Source organism: Malus sylvestris, chromosome 6 (assembly GCF_916048215.2).
Source record: "Malus sylvestris chromosome 6, drMalSylv7.2, whole genome shotgun sequence".
Taxonomy (NCBI): domain Eukaryota; kingdom Viridiplantae; phylum Streptophyta; class Magnoliopsida; order Rosales; family Rosaceae; genus Malus; species Malus sylvestris.
Window position 1 is genome coordinate 25739048 of NC_062265.1, and position 21213 is coordinate 25760260.

At 36.8% G+C, this 21213-nt stretch overlaps 2 protein-coding genes and 1 long non-coding RNA gene across 3 annotated transcripts; 1 reads left to right on the forward strand and 2 right to left on the reverse strand.

The window, feature by feature from the left end:
- Window positions 1–2792: 2792 nt before the first annotated feature.
- Window positions 2793–4627, reverse strand: LOC126626535 (heavy metal-associated isoprenylated plant protein 30-like). The gene is made up of 3 exons (XM_050295896.1): window positions 4109–4627; window positions 3445–3520; window positions 2793–3337 (listed from the first exon to the last, which is right to left on the reverse strand). The coding sequence occupies exons 1-3, from the start codon at window positions 4274–4276 to the stop codon at window positions 3015–3017; spliced, it is 567 nt and encodes a 188-aa protein (XP_050151853.1). The 5' UTR covers window positions 4277–4627; the 3' UTR covers window positions 2793–3014.
- A 2186-nt stretch (window positions 4628–6813) lies between these two features.
- Window positions 6814–10524, forward strand: LOC126626541 (uncharacterized). The gene is made up of 3 exons (XR_007624721.1): window positions 6814–7051; window positions 7151–7233; window positions 10266–10524. It is a non-coding gene; the product is annotated as an uncharacterized LOC126626541 (long non-coding RNA).
- A 5500-nt stretch (window positions 10525–16024) lies between these two features.
- On the reverse strand, window positions 16025–20106 carry LOC126626527 (NAC domain-containing protein 14-like). The gene is made up of 8 exons (XM_050295879.1): window positions 19778–20106; window positions 19032–19333; window positions 18565–18867; window positions 18058–18438; window positions 17427–17867; window positions 17032–17346; window positions 16643–16951; window positions 16025–16560 (listed from the first exon to the last, which is right to left on the reverse strand). The coding sequence occupies exons 1-8, from the start codon at window positions 19941–19943 to the stop codon at window positions 16225–16227; spliced, it is 2553 nt and encodes an 850-aa protein (XP_050151836.1). The 5' UTR covers window positions 19944–20106; the 3' UTR covers window positions 16025–16224.
- Between the last annotated feature and the right edge of the window lie 1107 nt (window positions 20107–21213).

Genomic DNA, 21213 nt, shown 5'->3' on the forward strand with positions numbered 1-21213 from the left:
GATGTCCACCTAGACCCCGAATCGAGCTGTGTTGGTCGACACTCGGAGGGTGACGAAGCCATAAAGTATAGTAATGTGAAAAATGTGAAAAATGTGAATAAATTTAAAACTAAAAGTGCCTAATTATAAGAGTGCATTTGTGAGCGGGAATGAACCCCTTTCACACGTGATGTCAGAGCATAAGTAAAGTACAATAAAAGTAGAATGGAATTATATCATCGAAGGTGATCTCCAATACCAAGATTTGCCAAGAATCCTTATCGACACGAATACTCAACCACTTAAACCTGGAGGGGTGAAAAACAAGGGTGAGTGAGCCTAAAAATAAAGCTTTGTAAAAACCTTTCCGAAACATAATAACCCCTTGCCGTAAAATAGGTATAGTTTTCAAATATACATACTACGTATAGTGTGAAAATACTTATCGTAGCCTACAATATCTCAAGAATTCAATACGTCACAATATTTCGTAAATAAATGCCTAATGTTTGGTAATCACATAATCTCACATAAACAAACATATCACATCGAATGCTCATCGACATATGCTGACACACGAGTTCATGTAGAGATATTCTAACATGAACAGAACTGGGTGTAATAATGATTTACGCTATAGTAATCACGTGAAGACTGGCGCTATACGCATCACATACGAATCATAATTGCCTATTGCAATCTAGGATAGGATTGGCACCTACAATGGATCCAAAGTGAGCGTACGGTGCGATGTGAACATACATGTGAAGCTTGGCCCTGGCCAAGGCGAGTACTGACACCAGTATAGTACACGATGAGCAGATAACGTAAATATGATCATGCCACAGCAATTCAACAATTCTAGTTAATATAATACTATTCCTGACCGTAAATATAATTAAGGCATCCCCTTATAGTAAGCTTACATGTGCATTCCGTAGGATTATTTCATAATTTCCCAACAATACGACATTTCTTATAAATATATATGTGGAACCTAACAAATATATATATACTATATAAAAGAAACGACTCATTCACAGATACTTGCAAAATCGCAGCCATTCAAACTAGGAAAGCTGGAGTCTCCAATAGTAATCGCACCTAAGCATAATAGTGAGACCCATTAGTAAAACTTAACTTAAATGATTAAATTTGAGAAAATTGAGCGTGGATTCAGAATCAGCGCGTCAAAATATGTTGATAAGGGTCCTGGGCAAATTTTGTAAAATGTCAAGGGTCAACCCTAAAAAGTCAACCGAGTCACCCCCGCGGTCAACTACATTAAAACTTTGGAATTCTACTAAATGGATGTCAAAAACTGACTCAGAGTGTCGAAATTAGCTTAGATGGGTTTTCGAGAAAATTTTGAAAAAGTAAAAAAAAGTCAACTAATGGTCAACAGTTAACTTTAACGGAATATTTCCTTCTCAAATGAAATATTTTGTTAAAGTTAACTGGAAGGTTAACAAAATATTCCAAGGGATTATTCCCTCCTAAATCTTAAATGGATTCGGGTTAAGGCAATTGGGTCATGGGTTTGGGCCGCGGGTTTTGGGCTTTTTTTCAACCGGGTTGGGATGTGTCATTTATGCCCCTGCCTCGGCACATATTGTTGCTGCTCTAGCGTTTTTCGTCATATTTCTCTTTAGTTTTCCACCCTCTCTCTTTCCTCTAGGCATGCCTCTTCAAACCTAAACCTCCATCTCCTTCCACCATTTTTTTCTACCTTCCTTCCTCATAATCCATCCCTACCTCATCCTTTGCTCTGATTTGCGGGCTCCAAACCGGATACCAAGTAATACATTTCCCTCCCTCGCTTCTCCTCCCTGACCGGCATACTAGATTCTCCTCGAGGCCAAGTGTTTTGCGGCTTTGACCAAAGTAAAGGTATTTTAGATTCCTATTAGCCTCACCTTCTATCCATGTATTACCGTGTTTGTATATATTTACAGGAATTGGTGAAGAGGACTTGGATTCGGTGACTATTTTTCGGTTTGGTGTTTCCAGTGAGGAAATCTGTTGTGATGTGCTTCTGATTACGACTTTGTAATTTTGTGCTACAATGTCTGTAATTTTTGTGCTATGATGTCTTCATTGAATTAACCACTAAGTTGTTTTCTCTAGTGTTCCTACCATGGTGGCTGCTGGCAAGATGTTCGTGGCTATGGTGGGAGCTGCACTCTGTGTTTGGAGGATAAGGATTAGGGTTTTTGTTTTTGTTTGTTTATTGGGTTGGGTTGTGTGTTTCTGCATTACCCCAATGTATTTTGGGCTATTTTGCCTTCTTTGAGTTGGCGTGTAATCATTTTTCTACTTAATGAATATTTTTTTTCCAATCAAAAGAAAGAGAGAAATGCTAAGGAGACTTTCAAATTGTAACTCTCCGCCACCACATTTTTTTTGCATAATATTTTATAATGTTTATGTTGACACAGAAATTGTGCAAAAAAAAAACAAAAAGGTGACAGAGAGTCATAGAAAGTCTACTTATCATTTCTAAAAAAAAAAGAATCAAGGAGACATTATTTTTCATTTCTTAGTTCTGAGTGCTCTCAAAGGTCTCAACAATGAACATGTACTCAATCAAGTCCTGAAAGGATTGAAGTATAAAGGGCAACCAATAAAAATTGGAATCAAATGTGCTTGAGTTGAGGGTGACCACACCCTGGATGACAAGGCTGCAGAGAATCCCTTTCAAGTGAAAACGCCAAAATAATCTGCTGTAATAACCTAATCCAAATCATGAAATATGGAGGGAAAAGATAGATAAATGAAACATGATCATGAAACAAAAACTGCATACAATCAAGTCCTGAAATTGTTCCATTGAATATATTCCCCACTCCTACAACTATTCAGCATGAAACCAAGCCTGCATACTGTACAACACTATGATGGAGATTGACAAATTAATTTATTTATTTTCTTTTCTCCATCCAAATCATGCATATTACTACATAAGAATAACACACATATTTCTCGTAGTCATATATATTTCCGTCACATAAGCCTTGTTTTCTTGTGTAGTAGAGTTACATAAGGCAACACGCATGGACATTATCATCATTGAACATGTTGCTAACTTTGTCATCTCCCCTTTGAGTCACTGGAATGGTCCCATGTTTGTCCCCAACATTGTAGCCATGCCTATAGTAGTTGTAGCTCTCTTTGAATTCATTGGTTGTGTCCTTAAAATAGTCATTTGAAGATGTGAAGTACAATGGAGGGTTGGAGTAGGGCCAGAACTCGGCCCTTTTTCCAGCCCTCCTCACTGCCTTGAGGACTTTGTTGCGATCAACGTACCCAATTACCGTCACCTTTTCCAATGGTAGATTCACATCCACAGATTCAATCCCTGAATACATAACATATACATTTGTGCACATTCATTGCCCTATTCCCAAGTGAAAAATTGATATTAATTTCAAAAACAGAAAATGAATGATTATTTTGATAGTGTACCTCTGAGCTTGAAAATGGCATTTTTCACCACTCTTTCACAGCCAGTGCAGCACATCCTGACTTTGAGCTCCACAGTCTATAAAGCAAACACGGTTTCAGAATCTGTTCTCGTATTGCAAAAAAGTATGTTTTGGTTTTTCCTTCCTTTCTTTTTATTCCTTCGTTCCTTTTGTTGGTTTCAGACAGCTTAATACTTTAAGCAGTTATTGATTGGAAGCTAAAAGGGGATTAATTAAGAAAAGCCGAGTTGGGATGCAGATTGAACTTGTACCTCATGAATCATGATTAATATTCTTATGTTACAAGAAACATCATTTAATTAAGATATAAATCGATGAATGATTAACAAGATTGGGACATGGTTGCAGATCTCTATCATGGTTAGTAACTTAGTCTGCTTAAAACATGATCATTACTCTTTGAACCACTTTGAAACGTGGTTTCTCAAATCGATTTCTCTCCACTTGACGAGAAAGATTTGTGTTCTTTGTTTCTCATATGAATAAAACAAATAGTACTTTGAGGGAATATATTTATGTGCGTGCGTGTCTGTTTAAGGAGAGAACTTGAGGGAGGAAGAGAAGCCATGCATGGTGAACTTTCACGCTACACATGTGAGATACCTTGAAAAAAAGAAAACAAAACAACGGGGATGAAAGCGAACCTGTAGCGAAAGCGGCCGACCCCTTGGCATGCTGTGTTTGATTTTCTTATTGTTGATGAAGCTTTGGTAGTGGTGGTGGTGGTGGTGATGATCGTGGTTGTTAAAGTAAGAGTAGCATGCAATGGAAGATATGAAAGAGCCAAATGTTCTCTTTAGTAGGTTTGCCATAACCACAAGTTGTGTATATTTATACGAGAGAAGGAAAGATAGCTATAGGGAAACTCTAAGACAAACCCAGGCCTAAAAGATATTCCCGTTTGGATTGGCAAGTGGCATCCTTTATCCCTGAAGTTTGATCTCAGTTTGGTAATAGATTCCAAAGCTGTCTAAAAACAATTCCAACTTAGCAGCTTTCTTGGTGTTTAAGATCTTGTGGATTTAGGGAATAGGACTCCCAAATTATTAGACCTTTAGACAAGGCATGGTATCTAAATCCTCACATTAATGCTTGATATGTAGATCAAGCTAACATGGCTGCTGACACTGAGAAGAGAATATATCATGTCTTCTACGGATATGGATGATCTTACTAAGGAATTGGAAAGATGGGTTTTGATGCAAAGGGAAAAATGTATTCTAAATATATATATATGTATTATCTATATATTAACCATCTTTTTAAAATAAAATTACTACACAGCCAGCACCATGTATTTAGAAAGTCTGATAACAAAGTTATATTCCCACATTTCTATTAAGCTATATGCCTTTCTATCCTATATATAGGGGTTTTACATTCTCACAAGCCTATATAAAAAATAAAAAATAAATCTTTAGGTGCACATAGGCATGGTAGTTTTTGTCTTGCCTCTTGCACTCGAGTTTAAATGCTTTTTCTCGAGTTATAGTAGCTACAATATTGCAAGAAATGGAATCGTTAGGCTCTATATACTTTTTAGTTAAAATTATCAGCTTGAAGTTCTATCATTAAACTACATAGCTACAAAATTATAAATATAATCACCAAAGTGCTAAACAAAATGATGGCAATTTTATTTTCAGCAGCCACTCACCAGACCAAACAGCATCAGAAATGAGAAATTTTTAATTGTGATGGGAACACAAGTGATACACCACGTGTTTTAATAGGAGTGGTGGAAAATTTTATTTTTTAAGTTATTAAATTTTTAGCACACATATTCCATAATTTGTATAATGATACATGATATATCACTTTGTGTACTGATCACACTGAAAAGTTTCTCTGCTTTGGGCCATATACATGTGATTTGTTTACCCAAAAATCAATTAATTGACATGACTAGTTGGTGTGCTTTTGTAGTAGCCACATTGTCATTCATTTGCTTTTTTTAGTATTATCCTTTGTAATACTTATAATTTAGAAAATAAATGGAAGAATGCTATCCCACGTAATCCTGCATTTGCGTTCTTACCTCTTATTACAGAACAATTCCGGAATAATTCTGGTTTAATGGGAGGGTTTTGATTCTTCATTATTGTTATTCTGCCTTTACCTGCATATATTTTGATGACATTTATGCAATATGGTTTAAATCTTGGACAAACCATTCGTTGCGCATGACATATCAAACTTCAGGAGACGAACAGTAGAAAAAAAGAATAAGTCGTCTAAATAAATAATTTACGATACCATGCATCATGCATCAAGTTCTTTTATTTCTATTTTTTTTATTGTTTCCTGATATATTCTCCTCTAACAAGTATTATACGTTATTATCATTCATATGAGTCGAACTTGAGACATCTTCTAAGAAGTGAAGAAAAATAAAACCGTAGTACTAATTTTTCAAATCAAACACTTTACATGTATTCCTAGTAGTCTAGTACTGTTGGTGTTGGACAGTTGGAAAGGCAGGGCGCAATACACACGTAAAATCTTAGAGGTTCTTCTATAATAATCCCAACACCCAATAATATCTTGCAGCAGATGAGATGAGAGATTCTGTCCAAGAGAATATGGTGATGTAGTTTCAGTGATCGCTTTTTGCCATACAATGTGCTCACAGATGCCTGGTTTTCTACATATAATTTTAATACAACTTTGAAAGAGATTAAAGAATTAGCTGGAGACTTACAGCTGCAACCAGAATTTTGTCTGCATCAAATCAGAAAATTCCAGAGTTGAGGCGTAGTCGACATGAAGAGCATGTTTGCGCTTCCTCAAAATTTAGAGCCCGTTTGATTTTCATTTTAAGTTTTTGATTTTTTTGTGTTTAAGATATAATTAAAGAAAATACAAGGAGAAATGAAGAATGAAAAATGGTAATGGGAGAAAGGAGAAGAATTACAGAAGAATGAATAACTCAGAATAGTTTAGTTTTTGGTTTTTAACTTTTATGTATATAGCTTTCCTGGAACGTTTCTTCTATATATCTCCCCACACCCTTCCTCCACTCTATTTTCTTCGCTTCTATCCGACAATAATAATTATTTTTAAATATTTTAAAACTTCTTGTCAATTGAAATAAATTGATTTTTAAACAGTTTATCTAAGGGTAATGGGCGGGAAATTTCCCGCGTGCTAAATTTTGGGCGGGCCATTCTTTGCACATAAAATAGTGATGTTGGTTCTATCCGACGGTGTATTTAAAACCGACATAGAGAGATTCGGTGAGGGATTTGAGGGGAAATTGCAGAGAGATAAATAGAAAGGGAGGGATTGGGGGATTTGAAGGATGGTTACAGAGAAAGAAAGAGTGAGGGAGGGGGGGGGGCTGATTTTTGGGTTCTTCCTTCCAGATTTTTTCCGTAAAACCTTTTGGGTGCAATTTAATTTCCTCCCCCTTTCCCCTAAAAGAAAATTTTGAACCCCACAACTCAAAACTCACTCATATGTCGCCCCTCCTTGGCTTGCCATTCTACTCATCTCCCGGTTGTTCTTTCTCTCCGTTCGATTCGATTTCAGTGAGTTCTTCATTGTCCTCATGATTTCCCAGTGGGATTGAAATTTGGGACTTTGTGGTACTCTCTCTCCCTCCCTCTCTCTCTCTCTCTCTCTCTCTCTCTCTCTCTCTCTCTCTCCCCTATATGTATGAATTGAGTTCTGAAGTGTGTGTGTAGGTGAGCGTGTTCTCTAACCAAGCTTTCAAGGGGAACCCATCAATGGTTTGCTTGCTAGGGGATTACAGAGACTACCATAATATGTGAGAACTATATCTACTTGAGCAATCATTCCTTTTAGAATAGTCTCAAAAATTCATCATATATCAATAATGTCTAAGCTTTACGAATTCACCTGTAGAAATAGAGCATATATCATGCCTTGACAATTTGGAAGATGACACCCAAAATTTAGCACATGGGAATGGGAAAAATTTGAAAAGCTCAGAAATGGGTGAAATTTTCTTTTGAACTCTTATGAATGTGTATTGGCGGATAATTATTAGTTTTGTTTATTTTTATTTATTCAAAAACGGAAATTGTCGTTTTTATATTTTTTTTTATAAGGGTAAATTACATAAAACTACCTCAACTATTGGGTCATTAACAATTTCATACCTCGTCTTTAAAAAGTTTCAATATCATACCTTATCTTCGAATTTGTTGCAATATCATACCTCCCGTCAGTTGTCTGTTAATTCATCTGTTAAATGCTGACGTGACTTGAGACGGGGCCATTTTCTATTAAAAAATTATTAAAATAATAATTTACCCTTAAAAAATTAATTAATTAATAAATTAAAGAAAAAACCTCACACCCATCTTCCCCAACCCCTTCCCCTTCCCTGCAACCCCTGACCCCTTCCCCACCCACGCCAACAGCTTCAACCTTCCCCACATCATATCTTCCTCCTCCACCCCTGCCTTTTACCAACACCGGCGCAGGCCTCCTCCATGTGTAAGTGGGAAAATTTCTACCCTCCATCGTTGCCGGATTATGAGTTCTTCAACCAATGCCAAAAAACTCAATCCTAATCCTGCCATCACCAAAAATCGCCCCACCATCTCTACCGGGAACATTCGGACAAAAACGATACAGAGAAGGAAGAGGTGGGTCTGGGGGGAGAAGTACGCGCTGTCACATAAATACGCCCAGTCTGGGAGAGGGGTGGGCGGCAGAGAAGGAAGAGGTGGGTCTGGGGGAGGAGGAAGATAGGATGTGGGGAAGGTTGGAGCTGTTGGCGTGGGTAGGGAAGGGGTCTGGGGTTGCAGGGAAGAGGAAGGGGAAGGGATCTGGGTTGCAGGGAAGGGGAAGGGGTCAGGGAAGATAGGTGTGGGTTTTTTTTTTTTAAATTTTTTTTAAGGGTAAATTATTATTTTATTAATTTTTTAATAGAAAATAGGCCCCGTCTCATGCCATGTTAGCATTTAACAGATGAATTAACAGACAACTGACAAGAGGTATGACATTGCAACAAATTCGAAGATATGGTATGACATTGAAACTTTTTAAAGACGAGGTATGAAACTGTTAATGACCCAATAGTTGAAGTAGTTTTATGTAATTTACCCTTTTTTTAATTATTAACATATTTTCTATCGGTTATGAACGACAAAATGTGTCTTTATCCGACGAGAAGAAAGTGTTAGCTTTATTTATTTTTATTTATTAATGGTTAGTGGTGTCGGTTAGAAGCGACATAAACTTGCTTTATCTGACAGTCTGTCTCAGTATTTAATGTCGCCTGTAACCGACATTACTGTCCTTTTTTTATTTTAAAACGCTTTGTGTTTTCTTGACAGTTTAAGGGGACTAACAGACATCAAAAATCTTTTTGTGACACAAGCAATGATGTCGGTTCTTTTATCCGCCAATACATGATTTTGTGTCGGATTTTTGCTAATATTCGATAGTAATAAACTTTTGTTGTCGTTTTTTCAAATGACACTAATGGGTACTTTTGTAGTAGTGACCTAGTCATGATAGACATAAACCTTATCATTCATAAAGGAAAGAAACAATAACAAGCATAGATCTAGGGCAGTAACCTAACCACTCTTGAAAGAAACGTACAAGGAAAAGAGAAGGAGGAGGTTAGGGGGTGGGGGTGGACATGAAATCCAACCCTTTCAAACAAAACCTAACTAATAGGTAAGAACCTACAAACAAATTGCAAAACCCCAAAAACAAATTATTAGGGAAAATAAACCACACATTAAGAAGGTGAGACAAACTTGTAATTAAGTCGGGAATCCCCTAAAATTCTGACTGCAAAATTGGAAGAATTGGCAAGGGCGGTTAGTCATGATGCTAAACGACTGTAGAGGAGAGCAGCCCTAGTCTTTGGTCAGTTCCCCTTTCAATCTTTCCAATTGAGCCGATCCCCAAGGTTAATTCAATGGTGTCTTTGACCCTATGCAGGAAAAAGACTTGCATATACTAGAATGCTCCATGAGGGACAATCATGTGGATACCGTCACACTAGCATACCTTTGTGTTCCCGGATATCAATTAACAAATTGATTTTACTTGCTGAAGTCAATCCACCACTTCTTGGTTAGCTTCACCAGAAAGATATTTTCCCTTAGATGAAAATGTTACAATTTTACATCGCTAAAGAGAAACCTCTTCAGGTTCGAATTTGTGGTCGTTTGTTACTTAAATTTCACACAAAATCATACAAAAACTAGAGTTGTCCCTGACAATCTAGTGGGAAATTTACACAAAATGATGTGAGATGTAACTTGGTTACTAAAGCTGGTCCATTTTGTACGTCCAAACACATGGGAACTCAACAAAACTTCCTGGACTTGCATGGTCCATAAAAATAAAGGTGGAACATATTCTGCAGCACCCACTTCAGTTCCTCCTGTCCCCAGAAAATTGTGTTCACTCCATGGTTTCCTTCTGTGGTTCTCAACATGTTTTTCCTTCCATCCATATGTGGAATTAATCTTTGCCATTTTTAAGCCCATCACTCCCTCAGGTCTTCTTTTTTTTTTTTGCTATAATATTGTACTTTATTGCCAAAACAGCATCGGGTTCATCCAGAGAATAAACTTTTCCAAACCCTAGATGTAGTGGTAATATCATCATATTTATAAAATTAATTAATATAAAGGTGATAGGACCAACTAACTACAATGTGAAGTATATCTTGAATTTTATGTATAAGCAAACAATATGTAGACTAGGTTCACTATATGAAGATATCACGTGCTGGCTGCTCCTTATTCTCTGTTGTATTTTATTTCCTACGCATTTAGACATTGAAGTCTTGTATGGATATTGTAGGTTGTACCTTATGAAGTCAGCACCTGACAAAACGATGTTTTCAAAACATGGCCATCTTGATGTTGAGGGGTATACTGATGTAGACTGAGCTGGATCTACTAGTGATAAACGATCTACTTTAGACTATTTTGCTTTCGTTGGAGGAAATTGCTACATGGCGAAGTAAGAGCATAAAGAGGTTATTAGGTCATGGTCAAGTTGAAGTTGAGTATTGATCCTTTTTTTATGATGAAACATCACACCTATGGAATTGGACGAGTGATCACATTTCCCTAACTTTCATTTGTAATTGTGTTTTTTTTTTTTTTTTGTCAAATGTAATTGTGTTTTGTTAGGAGATTATAAATTTTGTTGCATTATATAACTTGGCATGTCACATCATGTGTCACATAAGACGATTTATAATTTCGATCTTTAAAAACAATCTTTCTAGCATTCCCTAAAATTCTGGACTTTGTATTTTTAAAATTCAATAAATGAGAAGGAAACGTCACGTTTTAACACTAACAACTGTTTTCCAAAGCCTTATTAATTATGGACGATTTTTTGGCCAACAAGACTAGGAACTCATGTCTACATGAATTGGGAGAGCATAATTCTGCATGATCTCACGTCAACTGTTAATACAGAAGACCTCACTACAAAGGCAAAGGTTCAAACCTAACTTGCTGCCCAAGTCGTGTGGAATTGGACTAGGGTTATTGGACTCTGTAGCTATCTTTTCAGGCCCAAGCTGGAGGGTACTTCTCCTTGTTGTGGTTGCTTGGTCAAAGGGTTGTGAATCAAGTCAGTCGTGGACTGGAAGTTCAATATACTACTCTCTTTCGAAAGATTACTTAATTGGCTTACATCATCTCTAATGATGGCTTATAACCTAAAATTTCCTTTTTCCACCCCCAAAACCCACTCCAACCCAAAACCTAAACCAAACCTAAAAGGAAGGCAAATACCAGCCACAATTTAGCCCACAAAATAAAATAGGATTCACGGGTGAGAGTGAAAAATGGGTTGTGAAGCCCACACCCTAAAAACCCAGACGTTGAACGCATGCGCCCAACAATTTCCAGCCGAGACCCACCACACGTGGGTTGTCAACCTCAGCGTGTCATGTACATTGTAGCCCAACGGCTACTTTTCTTCATTCAACGACCAATGTAATTGGACCATTGGTTAATCCAACGGTCCACGTTCAAATATTTTTTTTTTAGTTTTATATTTATATATTTATTGAATCCAATGGCTTAGATCGAATATAATTAAATCTAACAGTAAAAAAAAGATCTAACGGTCCAAATTTAAATCCAACGGCTAAAATAATTTAAAAAAAATTATTTAACTTAAAATTCAACCAAAAACTCTATAAATACCTATGTATTTGTTCAAACATCCACACAAAACCCACTTTTCTCCTACAATTCTTCCAATTTTTGTACCATTTCTTCTCATTTCCAAATTTTTCGATTGTATTAAGTTTATGTGGTTTATTAATTGTCTTTTTTTTTTTAAAGTTTATGTGGTTTATTAAATATCGTTTGTATTAAGTTTATGTGGTTATCATGATTTTCATGTATTGATTTAGTGATTTTTCAAAATTTATCGGAATTTAAATAGTTTTAGGTTAAAATGTTCATAAAACTAATTTAGGATAGTCTACATAATTTATTTATTTTAAAAGTTAATTTAAAAAAAAATAGCCTTAATTTTTTCTTTGATAATCTCGGGCTAAAATTTTAGACCAGAAGGGTTGGTGTAAAAAAGTTGTTCCTGGATTAAATATTTTTAAGTTTTAGATCACCATTGAAGATGGTCTTATAATTTTAAGGATGATTATCTATGAATTCCCTAACTTGAGCTACTAAGGGCTGGTTTGGTATTGCTATGCTTTGAAAAAAAACTGCTGTGAGAATAAGCGGCTGTGCTATGAGAATAAGCGGCTGTGAAAAAAATCAGCAGAGTGTTTGATAAACTTTTTTGTAAAAGTGCTTTTGAAAAAAAAAAGTAGTCTAATAGTGGGTCTTTTCATTAAAGGAGCATTGTAGCTCCGTGTGCTTTGAAAAAAAAAGCCAGTTTTCCAAAGCTACAAATAGCAGCTTCAGCTTTTTTCTTTGATTTCAGCTTATTCTCATAGCAGCTTCCAAAATAAGCTCTTTTTTTTCAGTTTACCAAACACCTAAAATCCTCACAATTTTTTTTCATGTGTGCTTTTTTTTTAAGTACCTCACTCCCAAACCATCCATAACTTCTTTCGTTTTGGAGTGAAAACCGTCGTCAAATCAGAAGAGTCGAAGTCGTCCATTTGGCAAGAGAATAAGGACAGTGACACAAACTCTTAAAACAAAATATAATAAGGAAAGGATAAGAGTAATGATATGACAACTGACAACAACAACGATAATGGAAGAATCATTATCCATACGTAAAAATTTGATTAAATCGTTCTTGTAATTAGTACATGGGTTAGACTGTATGAAATTAATAATTACTAATCCAAGATTATTATAGGTGATCGAATTACAATGAAACGAATCCTCCTAGAACAATGAAGAAGTTTCTCACTCATTAATTTATAATATTCTATTCTATTAAGAGAAGAGCATTGTAAACTTTTTTTTTCTCTTTTTTTCAATTTTGCTTTCATTTTTTAATGTACAATATTGATATGAGAATGGCAAAATAGTAATTTTCTACCTTTTGACAAAATAATACTCATATCCTTATTTTTCCTATTTTACTCTCACTTTTGATACATAATATTTACATAAGGAGAACAAAAACAGTAATTATGTAATATTAAGATAAAATATACATTTATTAAGAAAAATTATTCTACCATTATTTTTTTCATACTCTCTTTAAAATTTTAAAAACTAATCACTCCTTAATAAAAAAAAACAAAATATAAAATAAAATTGTTCATACAGAGTATGTACTCATCGGCCAATGTTTATAATAAAATTCAAAATATGAAATTGGTACATGTTCATATAAAGTTTATGTTCAAGTTCTACCTTTGCATTTCGGTTCATTGGACGGCTGGATTCGCATGACTGGATTTTAACCGTTCAAATATCGGTGCATTCCAAAGTTATTAACTTTAAAGAAATACAGAACAAAGTACAGTTGCCATTTCATCCACCAAAAAGCAATCAAATTTACGCCAACTTAGTAAAAATAACTCCAAATATTTACACAAAACCAGAAACCCGCATCACAAATTCACAATTCCAAAAAGAAAATTAAAAAACAAAAACAACTAACAAAGGAAGCCTTAGATGCACAAAAAAAAAAAAAAAAGAAAAAAAAAAAAAAGAAGCCTTGTTCTTGAATGGTTAAGCAGCAGGAGCTCCAATCAAAGGAGGAGGAGGATGTTGCGGGTAGGTAGAAGCGAACGGAAGATTCCTCAGGATCAGAAACCGAACCCTCCTCGGAAAAGGCGCCGAGTGAAACAAATGCTCCAAAACCCTCGCCAGCAACACCGTGTACTCCTTCATCAGCTCCGTCACCACCGCCACCAAAATCATTTTTTTTTTTTCAAATTTTCTCGCTTACCCAATTAATAACTCAAAAAACCCAAATCAAAGAAGCAAGCCTTTAACTCTGGAAATTCCGCACCTTCTCTCTCTAGATCTTCACTCTCTCTCTCTCTAGATTCCGGGGTTTGACAATTTATAGGAAGTACAAAACAAGTGAAAGTCGGTGGTGGGTAGTGGATTTATGAGGAAGGACATGTGATCTCATCTGGTTTTAGTTTTGGTTTTGGTTTTGGTTTTGGTTTTGGGTTTGGGGATTTTCCAGCGGCGCCCACGGCTCCCCTATCTAAGTGTCAGGGAACTTTCCAGACTTTCCAGGGTGCTTGGCTGCCACGTGGATTTTGAGACGAGTTGACTCGTTGTGGATTCAGGGTCCGGTTTTATCTGGAATATTTTTTAACTCAAAATAAAAGAAAAAGGAGGAAAGCAGATGACAACAGTTGGAGGTCACTCACTGGCCGTTGGCTTTTCTCAATCATTATCTGCATGTAGACTAAATTATAGATAAAATTTACAAATTAAATCAGGGTTTTTTATCACAAATAGTTCTTGAGATTGATCAAATTTATCATTTTGATCCTTTATTTTCAAAATCAATCAAGGTAGTCCCTGACATTCATTACCGCACATCAATTTGGTTCTTCTGTTAAGATTCCGTCAACTATTCTATTAGTTTGTATGTTGGACCCACAAATCCAATGAAATAGTGACACGTGGATTTACACAAAATAAGAGTTTTTATCGCAAATGGTTCCTGACATTGATTCAACTTCTCATTTTGGTTCCTGAGTTTCAAAAATCGATAAATTTGATCATTGACTTTCAATACCGCACTTCAATTTAATCCTTAATAAGAATGAACACGTTTATCAATACTTAAATCATAATCCAATCATCAACTTCCATGTCAATTAGTTTACAAAATTTTGTCTCCATAGCATTACCCTTATCCTTTGTGTCCTTTCAATAGGAATGAGCATGTTTATCAACGCTTAAGTCATAATTCAATCATCAACTTCCATGTCATTTAGTTTACAAAATTTTATCTACAAATTTAGTCTCCTTAGCATTACCCTTATTCTTTGTGTCCTTTCACTACACATTGCAATTTGCATGTACAATTAAAATATAGTAAATTTCATGAAACGGGTTCAAGACTATGAGTAATTTTTTTGTGTAACCAACCAATAAACTGATGCCCCACATGTCATATTACAAATAGAAAGACTAAAAATATATATTTTTATTTATATTGTAATGTATTAATTTGTGTTCTGAGTACATAAATCACTCAATTAACGTGAAATTATTATTTCAAACGAAATTTATATGTAACTTATATTATTAAATCAGAAGACCAAGATCACAGAGAATCCAGGCAACATGCAAGTCATTCTATATGTTATATTGGGTCTGTTTTTTTTAATTTGGATATTTATATTGTTTTGTTTTTTCCAAAGCAGCTTTGTTGTTCTTGTGGCGTTTCATTAGCCCGCTGTTTTCGACCAAAACGGCAAAACCCACCTAATAGCCGGCTGTTTTAATGTCATCGTTCCGTTGGTTAGATGTCACTGTGACTCAAGGAGGATTCTCGCCGAATCTTCTTTGTGAGGTCAGAAATCATTATAAATATTTTTATTGAAAATTGAATATAAACAATACTTCACAAAAATTGACCGCACGATATACGATGAACGAATGTGATTAGAGAATCCTCGGGATCCTCCCTCATTGTGACTACTTGATTACTGCTAATCCAACTGTAATCGGATGGACTAGTTTGAGTCCTTTTTGTGTGTGGGATTATCATAAAGCGTACGAACGATTATCAGTTATTGATGCAAATGTGATTCCACTACATTATTAATTGAGTGTCACGTCACTTACAAAATGTGTGAGGGACTCCTTATTGTGAGTGGTTTACTCTCAACCAGAGCGAATGTGACCTCACTATATCGATGCATAGGAGTATCACTCACAAGCATGTAAACGATTGTCCCAAACACTATTATGTTCGTAACGTAGCTACGAACAACACTGTATATCTTTTGTAATTAATAAGTTAGGTCATTGCTTGACTTTGTAAAAACAAGAAGTATCCAAACTTTCTGCAAATCACAATTAGACATATGCATGCACAATACACAAAAAACACGGAAAATTTTCAATACGTGCTAGATATATGGTGGGTAGTAGGAGTGGCTACTTGCAAGAGAAGGAGCCCAAGTATTTTCTTGTACGTTATACTTTCAATTGAAAACAAAACCAACTCAAAAACAGATGAAATGATAATACAAACTATGTCAGTATTTACCTCATCTAAGGTTACATCTGCACGCACATATGATAATGCAATTACAAGCCTAATAATCTGTTTCAACTTAAAAGTAAACACATCGTGGATCGCCTATGGCATCTTCCGAACAATGTCAAGGTCTAAATGTCATCCAAATCCCACTAAACGCAACGAACAGGGTTACAGCTAAAGGAATACCAACCGAAATAACAAATGTAGGACTCAGGCCGTGGCCCTTAGGCAGTGTCTTTGAAGGCATTGACTTCCCAATACGGTTGCTGGGTAATGCATCGTCCCTTGCTGTCCTTAACCTTACTTTTCTTGGGGCTTCTCCAGCAGTTCCACTGCTCTCATCAACCAGTTCTGTTGGTGAATCATCAATTATTTTCCTGTTCACGTCTGACTTCGAAAGATGGGACTCTGCATCTTGCTCATCGAAATTACAAATCTTCTCTCTGGCTTCTTTGACCTGCAAGGAACAATATTGCTCACTTAGAACATCGAATGTATGTATAGAGAATGCTTGTTTTGGCTTCGTTGATAATCCTTACCTCATGAATAGTTGACTGTACATTATCTTCTTCACCAGGGGTTGTATCTCTCACATTGCTATCAGCAACTGACCAAGGTGAACTTTTCATCTGCAAACGGATTCTTCTAGGAGCAGTGCCCTGAGTTACAAAATCATCTGAACTTAATGGTTGTTGAGGCTCGGGGGCCTTGATCTTGATTCCAGTTCTACCAACATCAGAATCATAGCTGACGGAATTCTTCATAGTGGCCAAGTCTTCATTATTGATTTCTGCATGCCCTTTCTCCTGTTCATCTGAGGTCAGACTCTGCTGTATTGCTTCTCTAGCCTGTATGAAACAATCAGAGTTAAGTTAAAAATGCATAAGCGACAACAGAGTTATTAATTTGGTCTCACAAAGACCCTTACCTCAGTATTAGTTGATTGTACTTCATCTTCTCCCCCGTCATCTGTGTCTCTCACATTACTATCAGCAATGGACCCAGATGAAATATTCATCTGCAAACGGATCCTTCTAGGAGCAGTGCCCTGAGTTACTGAACTGTCTGAATTTGATCGTTGTTGAGGCTGCCGAGTCCTAATCATGATTCTACTTCTACCATCAGGATCACAACCATTGTTAATAGAATTATTCCTTCCGGATAATTCTTCTTTGTCGTTGAATATTGCATGCTCTTCCTCCTGTTCATCAGAAGTAGGACTCTGCCCTATATCCTCTCTAGGCTGCATTAAACAATCAGTGTAAAGTTAGATAAATGCATGTTACAAGAATTATTAAGTTAGCTTCACAAGGACACCCTTACCTGTGTAATAGTTGATTGGACTTCATCTTCTTCCCTGCTGTAGTTTTCATTGCCCTCATTGCCATTGGTATTTGACCCAGATGAACGGTCCACTGATAAATAAATTCTTCTTGCAGCAGTGCCCTGATATACGAAGTTATCTGTATTTGGTTGTAGTTGAGGACCACGAGCCCTAATCTTGATTCCAGTTCCACCAACATGGTCAACACCGTGGTTCCAACTTGTAGAATCATCCAAACCATCATCGACTGAACTCACAGGAAATTGCTCAGCAAATGAGCATTCAGATAAATAACCGTCCGCCATATTTCCCATTCTAGGTTTTTGGTCATCAAGCGATGCTTGGGCTTCAGCTTGCCAATAACCAAATGAGGTGTTCTGCAGATCATCGGAACCAAATTGCTCATTGTACAAGCCAGATGCCATCCTTTGCAGATCATGCTGGTACACAAGAACAAAGCAACAGTTTACAGTCTGCCTTCATTTCTAAATTACTATGAACTGATTTCAAAAGATTAATTTTAGAATTTCAATTCCATGAAGAAGACTAAACAGGCTAGACAGGAAAACAACCAAGAATTGCCAAAATTGTGGGTTACAAGAAACAAGAAATTATTTATTTTACCCATACCTGGGTGATATTGGCGTCCGTGTTATCCCATGCACCATTGAAACACGAGTTTACTGGCAGCGTGGTGCACGCATTACCAGATAAATAGGTCTCATTTCCAACGACCAAGTTCTTCTGACTTGTTGACTCCTCACAAGAGCTCTCATAATGGCTATTGCCGAACTCATCCAACAACTCTGTGAGGGATACATCCTGTTCACATGTGCCGTCCTGAAAATACAATCCATTATCATAATTGCCAAAGTCACTGGTAAAAGGTGAACCCATAAAATGTTCCAGCTCTGCATTAATCTGCGAATGCAACGGTGTGAATACTTTGCAATCAATCGGGCCGCCCAAAGACTCATAGAATGCAGGATTTTCTTCTATTGTCAGATGGCCCTACAGTTGACAAGCACAAAGATCACAATATTTGGTCACTGGTTGTTAACATCTGTAAACTTGTGTACAAATTTAGGAGTACAATTATGAATGCGACAGAAACAAAACCAAGAATGGACATCTTACCTGGATCCCCGTTTCTACTGCTCCTTGATCTTCCACATCAGAGGCCATAAAAATGTCAGGTAGCGGTGGGAGAGCATCAGGGGTCACGTTGTCAGAATTATCAGTCAACCACCTCATGATACCTTCCGCCTGATTTTCACCTTGGATCTCTGATGTAGCTGTTTCCTGAATTATATCTGAGGACTCATCAGGAGATGACTTAGTTGTGGTAGGAGATAAACCAGTTTGTTCAACTTCGTCATACTTTGGTACATCAGCCTTCTCTTCTGGTTTATGGAACAAGCGACAGAGAACAAAGGCACCCTGTATCGGAGAGTTAGTGAGACATCATTCAGAAGAAGTACAAATTTATTTATCAGTGCCAATACAGACCAATTTAAAAATATGCATCATATCCAAGTATATATATATATATATAGATATGCGAAAAATGGATGAATAAGGCAAGTATTAAGCGGAGGGAGTACCTGGCCTGGACCAGTGCCATCGAGTTCCTTTTGAGTGGCACGATACTCGTGCATGATCCAGCTGGTGCGCTCCCCCTTAGGGGCACGACCTCTGTAGAAAACCAACGTCTTCTTCATCCCAACTTGGCCATTGCTGTTAGAAGCAGACTTGCACTGACGGGACTTTATGGTCCGGTCCTTCCCTGTGGCCTTCCAGTATCCAGCATCAGTGGCTCTATTTGACCGATGGCCATTTGGGTACTTCCTATCCCGGGGGCAAAAGAAGAACCACTCTTGATCATCTGACTTTATCACTGATAATTCTGCGCAACACACATCACAACAACACAAATTACACTTATGTACAGCTTAAGGCTTCAAGCTTCAAGCTTTACTACCATGTTCAAATTGGGTACTTCAAAATTCGTATTATCTTTTACAATTACAATCGATACCTCAGTTCAGGCAGATTAAAAATTCACTACTTACATCTAAAAGCTTACAACAATATTCGAAATGGGTAATTAAAAATTTGAATGATTATTTAAATTATCACAATTAGAGTGGAACTACGCAACGAATCTGCATAGCAATAAGGAGGAATTATTCACTGGTGATGTATGGAATAAAGGAAAATTCTCAATCCAGCCAATTAAATATTCTTATCCAGAAATTCCAAACTCCCAAATAAACAAACAACGACCATAAATTCGAATTCAAAACCCCCCAAAAACAGGAAAAAGACAGAGATGGAGAGAAACAATTACTTGGCAAATCCCAAGGCTCCCATCTGCAAACGTCGATTTCCGGGATGACTCGGACCTCAGAATCACGGCCATTGATCTTCAGCCGCAGGTAGTGGTTGATGAGCTCCTCGTCCGTGGGCCTGAACCGGAACCCCAACGGCAGCGATTCCATCGACAGCTCCGCCATCTCCGACCACTGATCTTCCTCAAATTTCCCAATTTCTCAAAAACCCTAGCTCGCAGAAAAATTAAATAGTTTCGCAACCCTGCCGCTTGTTCAGAGCAAAGACGAATACTTTATGGCTCGGAAATTTGGGTAAAAAACGTGGGCAGCCTCCTGTTTGTTTTCTCGCTCTGTCACTCACTCGCTTTTATGTGGATTTACCAAGATCGCGATTGGTGGACTGAAGCGGTTGTACGTGCGTGCGTCGTAGGGGATCTGCATTGTTTGACCGATTGCTTAAGCGGCAGGAGAAGGAGGCGCCAAGTGTCGGCTCGTCTTGTGCTGTCGTGATATGCAATCACGCAAATTCCCCTTCCGTACTGTTTTTAACTTTTTGACTTTTGTTTTTTACCGCTCTGATTCTGCAGTGGAAATTGTAACGGTAATTTATGTAAGTTCGGCGTTGTGGTACGAACATGTTATGCATACAATAAACATGATAATTTATTTTATTTTAAAAAGAGACCAGTTGTAGTTTTGTTACGACAGTTTACGTTTTTGGGGTTAGAAAGATTAACAGAAACATTTCAACTTTCTTATAGCCACTATTTTGTGGTTCACCAGCGTCATGAATTAAAAAAAAATTGTGTGACATTTTTCATCCTTAAAAATTAGGTATCTATCACAACTTCACCAAACAAAGCAAGTAAGACATATCACATGGCTTCCTTCTCGGTTGACAACAGGGCATAAGCCCGAAAGAAAAAGAAAGATTACATAAGCATATCACGAGGTCACAAAATCTTAGCTATATCTACAACTAGCAACCGAAGACAAAGAAGGAGGAGGTTTCTAAAAATAGACTGAACCAAAACTTCATGATAAACCCCAATATATCAAACCATTAGCAACAATTTAAAAAAAAAAATAAATAAATATGTCAAATTTCAAAAGATTAGCTTTGGTGCATAAGAGCACGACAATTTAATACCAAGCTTCCCAAGGGGTGATTAGAAGTCATAGATTAGTGTCACTAGTATAAGGATCTAATACATTCCTCTTCGTTCGCAACGATTCATGAATAATAAGTTTGATAGTGAATTATGACTAGTCCATTGGGTAATTTAGCGCTAGGAAAACCTCAAATATCGTCGTTTAAAAGCAAAACACAAATATTGTTTCTCCAATCTTATGGCAGTGTGAACGTGCTTGCTTTCCGTCTTAAACAAAAGAACGATCTTATAAATTATAGTACATTATACTTTGACCATTACTAATTAAATTTAATAGATCA

Excerpts from the sequence above, each read along its gene's own strand:
- LOC126626535 (XM_050295896.1), bottom strand. The coding sequence starts at position 4,276 with ATGGCAAACCTACTAAAGAGAACATTTGGCTCTTTCATATCTTCCATT. Across the intron at positions 3,521-4,108 it reads GTCGGCCGCTTTCGCTACAG|ACTGTGGAGCTCAAAGTCAG; the intron begins GTTCGCTTTCAT and ends TTTGCTTTATAG. Across the intron at positions 3,338-3,444 it reads TGCCATTTTCAAGCTCAGAG|GGATTGAATCTGTGGATGTG; the intron begins GTACACTATCAA and ends TTATGTATTCAG.
- LOC126626527 (XM_050295879.1), bottom strand. The coding sequence starts at position 19,943 with ATGGCGGAGCTGTCGATGGAATCGCTGCCGTTGGGGTTCCGGTTCAGG. Across the intron at positions 17,347-17,426 it reads TCCAATCAACTATTACACAG|CCTAGAGAGGATATAGGGCA; the intron begins GTAAGGGTGTCC and ends TGTTTAATGCAG. Across the intron at positions 16,952-17,031 it reads TACAATCAACTAATACTGAG|GCTAGAGAAGCAATACAGCA; the intron begins GTAAGGGTCTTT and ends TGTTTCATACAG.